This window comes from Pocillopora verrucosa, chromosome 5, assembly GCF_036669915.1.
Source record: "Pocillopora verrucosa isolate sample1 chromosome 5, ASM3666991v2, whole genome shotgun sequence".
Lineage (NCBI taxonomy): Eukaryota > Metazoa > Cnidaria > Anthozoa > Scleractinia > Pocilloporidae > Pocillopora > Pocillopora verrucosa.
This window is the reverse complement of record NC_089316.1, coordinates 25638080-25647484: the sequence shown is the minus strand read 5'-3', so window position 1 is coordinate 25647484 and position 9405 is coordinate 25638080. Positions and strand designations below refer to the sequence as shown.

The following is a 9405-nucleotide window of genomic DNA, read 5'->3' as shown; positions in this document are numbered from 1 at the left end:
TTGGTGATTATTTCCTTTATTCTCATGATCTTAGTGAAGAATTCCATTGTATTATTGCAGGGAGAAATTAGATTCTGGTCACTCTTGGAGGTTGAAGGATTAAGGAGAAGTTTTGGCTGAGGAAGTTTTCAAGTCTCGTACCCAGACCTTCAATGGCCAATCGGCTTTAACCGTCGGTTATATGGTAGGATCTGGGTAAGAGATTAGGGGTTCTCAAACACGGTTTTCTTTTGTTACACTAGAGCTTCAATAAGCTAAGAACCATTTCAATATATATGAATCTTTGATATTTCCATTTGAGTAGTAACTTGCCCTCTGTTTTTGGAAGAATTTAAGAAAAGACATGAAGTTGAAGGAAGAGGTGGGCTGAGAGCCGTGCCACCGGATCCTCCTCCTGAATACGGTGGTATTTTGAAGCCCGTCTGTTAACGTAATGCAGCACAGGGACAAAAAAGGGAGAAGTGTTCCCTGACGGTTTTAATGAGGTAACTGCTGGCTGTAAAACGGCCAAAAATTTAGCCGTAAGCTGCAAGAGAAAAGTTAAACGTGAGGAAAATTTGAGGTAAACTCAATAAAAATATTTTAACCGATAGCCGTAAATTGGAAAAAATTTAGCCGAGAGCCGTAAAAGCCATCACTCCGTTAAAGACCGTCTTTTGTCAACAACATGACACACTCTCCGCTTTTGATCTTAGAGAGTTCAACCGTTTAACTGCCGGATCAAATTTGTAATTCTCTTTACTGTCAACCATACAATTCTGATAATGTTAGTTCAGAGAATTTAGTATTGGATCAACTAATTATCCCAAAATTGATATTTTTCTTTATTCTCATCACTCATCTGGTTGATATTGTATTAATAGCGGCGCTCGCAGAGCGTGCGGGAAAAAAAAATGCGAGCTCCACTTTTAGGCTTGGCTAAATCTGAATGTTATTGTAACGAGAAATTCTGTCTTGGTCACTCATGGGAGTTCAAGGGTTAAAAGTCTTTTCGCAAGAGCGTGTTAAACCAAAACCAAAGTAAACACAACAACTCATCTGTCATTGCTGTTAAAAGCGTCTTACCAGAGCAATACAATCAAATGCATTAAAATGTTTTTGATGACACAAGTTTATTACGAATATCGTTGTGGCTAAAATATTTAAAAAAGCATTTATTTTATGTAACCTAAAAATCACTTGATTTGTGTTTGGGCAAGCAAGAAAATAAAACAAAATTATCCTTCAGTTAGTGAGTCTAATAGGGTACAATAGGTCTTTTGATTCTGGCAAAAGAAGTATCCATTGTTGTGCTATTTGTATCTTCAACTGCATCAATATTTCCACTTTCGATATCGTTCATGATCCTTTTTTCCTCGTGATCTTTCAAATTATCCTACTCAATCTCCCCGCCTTCCCTAAAGCTTCCAAGTATTTGCCTTCAGGAAAGTTGACCCGAAGTTCTTTAGAAGCGGTTAAGACGTAATAATGAAGGAGAACATAGATACTCCTAAAAGCACCACTGTGGCACGCAGCAGTTCCATAATAATGCTTCCAACATCAGAGGGAGCTTGTCCTAAAGAGGAACGTATTTTAGTTAGATTAGCATTGATAATACTAAAACAACAGGGCGTGGCTTGACTTCTATTCTTCACCCCGACCTCGTGTGCGACGAGTCTACTCTTGCAAACAAAATCAACAAGGCATCCGTTAGCGTCATGGAAGATTACTCGCCCTTAACTGACTGTATGCGCGTGGATATGGACGACGATCAGCCTATTTCAGTCAATGAACACTCTGTGGCGCTCAAACTTCGTGAAATCAGCTGCGCACGTGCCGGTGGGCCGGATGATCTTCCGAACTGGGTATTAAGGGAACACGCAGATATTCTGGCGGCACCAATTGCAGAAAATCTTAATACCGATTTCCTCGAGTGCAAAGTTCCCCGGGCTTGGGAGATTGCCGACGTTCCACCTCTCCCCAAAGCACCTACAGTCAACGACATCAATAAAGACCTAACACCCATTTCACTGACATCCACCTTGTCTAAGGTTGCGAAGGGCTTTGTTATCTATAAGGAATTGATACCAGTACCGTTATCGGCCATCGATCCCGCACAATTTGGATTTATTCCTTGTTCATGCACCACGTTCGCTCTAAACTCCATGTTCCATCATTGGCTACACGCTACGGACGGCACCAGCTCAACTGTAAGGACTGCCCTATTAGACTTTATAAAAGCTTTCAACCTCGTTGACCACCATATATTGGTCGCTAAGCTTCTGAGTCTTGGCGTGAAACCTACAGTTGTGAACTGGGTGATCGATTTTCTAAGGAGCAAACAGCAGAGGGTGAAACTAAATGGAGTGGTATCTGATTGGTTGGATGTTCCTGCTGGAGTGCCCCAGGGGACCCGTTTGGATCCATGGCTATTTCTGGCGATTATAACGATCTCCGTCTCCCAGAAGGGTTCCACATGTGGAAATTCGCCGCTGACACAACGGTCTCTGAAGTCGTTCCCGCCTCCAAGCACAGCTCACTACGGCAAGCGGCTGACTACGTCCTCGATTGGTCTCAGGGAAATCATCTACAGCTAAATCCAACCAAGTGCGAGGAGATCCGTACATGCTTCAAGTGCACTCCCCCTTACTTCTCTCAGGTGTCAATAGAAGGGGTCAAGTTCGAATTGGTATCTTCGGCTAAAGTTCTTGGCGTTACCATTAGCAGTGACCTCAAATGGTCTGCACATATTGACTCAATTAGGACTAAGGCTGCCAAGAGACTTTATCTCTTAAGACAACGTACGCGCGCGGGTATAGCTCACAATGATAGATTAGTTAGATTTCACTGTAGCGTTATTAGATCAGTCCTAGAATATGCATGTCAGGTCTTTCATTGCAGTCTACCATTGTACCTCTCGGATGAAATTAAGCGCATTCAGTATCGTGCGTCACGCGTAATCATATAAACTGAGGTTTTCTACAAGAGTTTTCAGCCCTGAGAGAAGAAGCCCTGATATCGCCGATGTTATTTTTTTCTCGGACGGTTGTTTGTTTTACAGAAGTGTGATGGTCACCTGCCCATGAACAGCCGTGTTGTAACATCATTCATTCTCCTGACTGTTTCCAACTTTGGCCTCCCCCATCCCCTTAGGAGTCATAAATACCATCTCCACTGCCTCTCCTAGAGTACCCTCCTCCTCCACTTCCAGGGCACTTTCTTCCCGCTTCACCACCTCCTCCAAACCCACTATGGTTAGCCCGAATTTTAGATCTTCCATCCACTTCTCTCTGAGGACATCCCTTACCACCATCTCCACCATTTCCGTCTTCTCCATCAAAATTGTTTCCACTTCTTCCACTGGAGTAGAACCCGCCACCACCCCCCTGAGAAATAGTGATATACCACCCACGGTTAGCCCTTTAGCCTATGTTGTAATGGTGATGGAGAGTTCTTGGTGTAATCACATGGCTCATGGGGGGTGGGGGATTATTCCTTTCCAATAGTGTATGCAGGTGGGACTATAGAAAAATGATTGTCAATGAGGGAGGAGGGGGGCGGGGAAGGCTTATAAGAATTTTACAGAGCCTCAGGAGAGGGGTCAGGGAAAATTTAATCGTGACAAGCAATATCCTGGGACCTTCCCCCACCCCTCAGGCGATAGGCAACAGTCAGTTGTTCATTTGTGTTTTGAAGACCCAGAATGTTTATCAAGTTTACAGAGTTCATGACACTCGGCGGAAAGGAATTTATGTTTTGATATGATGAGGAAACCAGCCCATATAGGAATATAAAACCGAAACGAAAAAAAAAGCAAAAATAAAAATAAAAGCAAGAAAGTTCTTGCTTAAACTTGCTCAAGGTCAATAAAGCACCTAACATGCATACCGGTATCACCAAAACCAAATCATTTCCCGCGGGGCGAGGCGGGATATATCGCCGGGGTGAGTAAGGTAGATTCAGACTAATCATTCGCATGACTAATCAGAACGCAGATTTCGTTTCACCTTTCCTACCCGCAGATCAAATAATATGAACAGAACTGACCGAAGGTCACTTTCGCAACACCCGCCGGTTGTTGACGTTAAGGTCGAGAAATTTTCTCATCGGTTCAAATGAAAATCAACTCTCCCAACCGTTACTGAGAAATTTTATTTGAGACAGTAATGAGGAACTCTTATTTCATCCAAAAGTGCTTTGTAGTGGCATACCACACCTTGCGATCTGGGGAAGAAAGAGTCGTTAGCGTTACCCCTATGGTTAATTTTCATATGTCATTTCTTTTTAATAAGTTATTTTAGCTAAAGTTCCCTCTCTTTCGCACAGGAAGAAGCTAGGGTAATTTTGTATAATGTTTCAATCTTTCAACGTCTTTAAAGGAAAGAATAAGCTGAAACGGACGCGCAATCAAACAATATTCTGAAGAACTTTTTTTATTGATAGCTTGACACAAAATTTCTAGAACCACTTAAAATGCAGCAATAGTTTTAATTTACCACCAAAACTAATTGAGGTGTAATTACCTTAAAAGCTTTTAAAACAATCAAAGTGCAATATTTCCACTAATATAATGTGAATTACGTCATGTGCATTGTGTGGATCCAAGAGAGATCATCTTCCCGGGTATTTGCACTAGGCGGGATAGAGAAGGGGAGGGAGGGGGGGGGGGAGGGGAGGAGAAATTTGTCCTCCTTTTGTAAGAAGAGCTTATAACACAGATTGAGCCATTTGAGGTCACGTGAAAAGATATTGCAAGCCCTCCTCTCTCTCTCTCGTATGGGTCCAGGCCGGATATCACTTTGTTCGCGGAGTTTTTTGCTTTTACGAGAGGTTTTCTATTCCTATGTTCTCCTTTATGAGAACAAAGCTCGACTGAAGCTTGGATCGAGATAATCGCACTTGAATGGAATCAGTAACTTATATACACAAACCTTACTTGAGTTGCAAATACAAGAAATTAATGTAAATATTGTCAAACTTCTAATCAAAACGTTTTCAACTTTCTAACTCAAAAAGTGAATCTTCCATTTCAACGGCCTACCGCTGACTCCTTAGCTCTATCTTCCATATGTCTGTTGACTGTGTAAGCCTTCGGTATTTGTGATATAAGAAACAAGAACAAAACCAAGAAGGAAACAACAAACTGGATCGAACGAAAATAATAAAAATATTGATTTAACAAATAAACGTCATAACGATGGTCAAAAGCTGCGAAAAGTCAATCTAATGCTTTCCTGGTCAATGGCAGGGAGATCTTACCATTTAGGTTCTAACTATAACAATTAAATACATGTATAGGGCGACACGTGATTTTAATTGACTTTTCTATTCAATAATTCATCGAAATCTAGGGTTAAATACAGTTAACTTAATAAAAAGAGACCTCTTTTCAGATGGTAAAGCCTATCTCTTTAAATAACTCTCTTCTTTTATCCATTGTTAAATATCTCGGTATTTGCATACATTTTAAAATGCTGGGCCGCACCTCTAAAAAAGCTTTTAAATTCCGAATTCCGATGGTAAATAATCAAACGGAATACATGATTTAATGGCATTTCGATGAAAACATGGTATTTTACAATAGATCAAGAACTAAGAGATTGGCTCCTGAGCGGATCTACTTTCGGCAATAAGGTTAGTTGACACATAACATTCACGTAATCGCTTTTAAGGATGTTTTATTAAATACTATTTTAATGTACAGGGTTTACTACAACACCCCGTCACCCACTCAATTTTATAAAAAAAAAATATTCAAGCCCCATAACATTATCTAACTTGTTGTCATATCTAATCTCTATTAACCCTCTAACTCCCATGAGTGACCAAGACAGAATTTCTCCTTACTATATCAATACAATATCATGCAGACAAGTGATGAGAATAAAGACAAATATAAATTATGGGATCACTAATTGATCTGATACCAAATTCTCCAAGCTAACATAATGAGAATCATTTGGCTGACAGTAAGGAGAATTACTAACGAGATCTTGAGATTTAAAGGGTTAAAATTACCTATGCATTGGATGGCAAGTGGTTCGGTTGTTTTCTCTACAGTAGTGTGATGGTTACCTGACCATGGCCAGCGTTGTTGTAACAACATTCATTCTGCTGATTGTTTCCAACATTGTAGGATCCACCACCGCCCCCACAGGAATCTGCATAATCACTTCCACTGCCTCCCCCAGAGTATCCTCCTCCTCCTCCTCCTCCTCTTCCTTTACTTCTTCTTCTTTTATTTTTCAACCGTCCCCCAGCTCCACCTCCTCCGCCAAACCCACCATAAGTGACGTCGACATACCCTGATCTCCCACCTACCCCTCCCTGCAGAAATCCCTTACCACCCTCTCCACCATATCCCTTGGTCCCATTGAAATTCGTTCCACTTCTTCCACTGGAGTAAAACCCGCCACCACCACCACCTGAAATATCATGATATTAATTAATTAGAAAACTTTTAATGGGGATATCGTGAGATTATGGCAGAATAAACATTTCGTACGAAATTTTTAAATTACTAACAAAATGCTGAAATGCTAAAGATTATTGAAAAATATTCTTACCTGATGGTCCATTATCAGCAGTCTGTGCACCATGTCCATTGCTCCCCCCTGACCATGATTTGTACCCAGGATTCCCTGTCGTGCTTGTGCTGGCGTCACATTCTGTATGTCTTGAAAATAAAATTTGTACCCCTCCTCCGCCTCCAGCTATTATCAAAGGTGTGTCGGCTCCTCTCACTACAAATGTACCTCCACCACCTCCAGAAGAATGAGACCTCTTGTTTATTCCTCCTTCTTGACCTACAAGTACCTGGATGACTTCACCCTTGTTTAAGCGGAATGTTCCAATCATTCTTGCTCCTCTTCCACGATACTGAGGGCTGTTAATCGGTTGATCGTACCCTCCAGCTGCCCCTATTGCTTCTATTCTGTAATCGCCAGTGTGCGGCACAGTCCACTGTATTGAATACCGCTGGACAAAGCAACTTGTCTGTCATGATCCTTACCTGCGTAGTAACTTCCGAGCGATGTTGGACCACATCTTCCAGTGGCATTGAGATTTGAGAACACGGCTTTGAATGCTGAGAGGAAAATGTAAAATTGACATCCATTTTTTTTATTAAGTTGTAATTTTATCTTTATCACGAATGTTTATGTTTAGTCTGGCAGCTGGTCGTCTGATCAGTTTAAACAGCTGAGAGAACAAATACATAACATTATGCTCGTTAAGGGCAGTTCAGATCTTAAGTTTTCCTACTCTGAGAAATTTGAAATTATTTTGACTGTTTGGAGGAAAATTTAGGGTACGGGTTACTTATCACAGGAGGAGTCTTCCCTTTTAAGGGGTTTTCGGGCGGATTCCTGTATAAACATATCAAGAAATGAACCAATTCAGCGAAATCTATGGAAAACTCGTCTTATTTAGTTCCTTGTCATTGCCCTGATAGAATCCTAAGCCCATTAAATGCAATTCGTACGACCTCTATTTCGTAGATTTCAGGTTGTTTCAGTGTTCATTTGGTAGAGGGAAGGTGTGCTTGCATAGGATTAGTATTTCCCGTTGTCACGATTTACATCGAATGATAAAGTATCTGTCTGAGCTGCAATGATTGAGGTAAGCATTCATTTTAAACGCACATTTTATCAGAGTTTATGTCCGGCGCCGTTTGAAGTGGATCACGCAAATTGTTATCAGTTAAACTTCTGAAAAAAACTATTAAAAAAAAATCAAACAACATTTCTTATACTTACTGCAATTGAATCCCGTTTTGCTTTTGCATGTGTAAGAGCCGTCTGTGTTATTGCAACTTGCATTGTAGTGACAGCCATGGATGTGGCTGGTACACTCGTCCACATCTAAAAAGTTTGAAAATCCATCAATTTTTTTTAGCAAACTTGACCTTGATAGATATTAGTCGTAATTTGTTTTCGTCTTCAGATAAATCACTCTTAGCGCAAATGGCTAGACATTTTAGTCTTCTAGGATGAGGAAGAAAAAACCGTCCGCCCCTTCTACTGCATCGTTAAATAATTCATACTCTTATTGCAGAGATTAGGGAACATAGCTGCTAGTGTTGTGGTATGGCCCTAATTCTTAAAATGAGGATATCTGCAAAATTTGTCGAGTTTACGCCCCAACTTTCCAAATGTACTATTGTTTACAGTTTGAACTACCTGGCTAGCATTCCTAATAAGCCCGATTTGCGATTGTATACGTGAAGTATACCCTTATAGCGGTACGCCCCTTAAGTATCCAGTCAGTTGGAGTTAAGAGATCGACGGAGATAGATCAGAGTTTCTTTTTACACAAGATTCTTCCAGTTAGGTAACGTTGCAGTTTCTCTAAGCACGTAAAGACAGGATCAGAGGTAAGTCTCAGCTTATTTTATTTAGTTTCCTTTCTCTTCGACTTCATTTGTTTTTTTATCAGTCTCATCCCATTTCTTGATCTTGTACGTTACAATTTCCCTTTTTTAGTTTTCACCGCATGTGTACTATGGTCAGAAGACAGCATTAAACGTTGTTGAATCAACTTGTGTTGTGGATTCCTACACTGTGATACTCCCCGAACTCCAGTGCACAACACCCCGTGTCCGCTGCATTGGGTACGCGACAGCCTTAATTCTTAAAATTGGGGTATTCGCAAAAGTTTCCTTCAAAAATTGTAAACTGTTCAATGCAGTCTGGTCAAAGTGCCAAAGAAGGCTTTGTAAAGCGCCATAAGCCATTGGATATGATGCTATGAAAATATTTCATTGTTATTAATATGTCTCTATGAATATCTATGAATCTCACCTGTGCAATTCCGACCGTTCCCCTGATAACCTTCTGTACAGCTACACGTAAATGATCCCTCGGTATTATTACAAACAGCTTTGGCATGACAGTCATGAGAGTTGTCAATACACTCGTTTCTATCTAAACAAAGAAAACAACGAGGACTGATATGAGCTTATCCGCAAGCTGGATGAAGAACCTTCAGAACATTAAAAAAGAATATTAGTGAGACCTTTTTCACAGTTTTCTCCCGTGTAACCATCTGGACACAGACAAATGTATCTCTTGTCGGTATATCCATTGAAACAGGTGGAATTATGGAGGCAAGGATTACTGGAGCATGGATTCTGATAGGATAGAAAAACGCCTGTTAGCATCTATACTTGACCAAAAACATTCAAGCTGATTTCAGACGATTGTATTGTAATGTAAAGTAAAATCCTACCTCAGAGGCCCAGAGAATAAAACCTTTTTCTATTTCTTTATCTTCACGATGTTGGGCGTGGTCAAAATTACTCAGTTGGCAGAGCCTGAGGCCTGTCTTGTTTGGTGGGCCGATGTTCACAGACAAACAATTGCTCTCGATGAGGCACTCATATCTGCAGTCATGAGTCATGAGCTCCTCCCCCATTGGCAAGTAAAT

At 40.7% G+C, this 9405-nt stretch overlaps 1 protein-coding gene and 1 pseudogene across 1 annotated transcript; one reads left to right on the top strand and one right to left on the bottom strand.

Annotated features, from left to right (window-relative positions):
- The first annotated feature begins 2404 nt into the window (after positions 1–2404).
- On the top strand, positions 2405–2947 carry LOC136280835 (uncharacterized). The gene has a single exon (XM_066166562.1). The coding sequence runs from the start codon at positions 2405–2407 to the stop codon at positions 2945–2947; it is 543 nt and encodes a 180-aa protein (XP_066022659.1).
- A 135-nt stretch (positions 2948–3082) lies between these two features.
- On the bottom strand, positions 3083–8898 carry LOC136280834 (ALK tyrosine kinase receptor-like; annotated as a pseudogene).
- Between the last annotated feature and the right edge of the window lie 507 nt (positions 8899–9405).

Coding starts and splice junctions, on each gene's coding strand:
- LOC136280835 (XM_066166562.1), top strand. CDS start 2,405: ATGGCTATTTCTGGCGATTATAACGATCTCCGTCTCCCAGAAGGGTTC.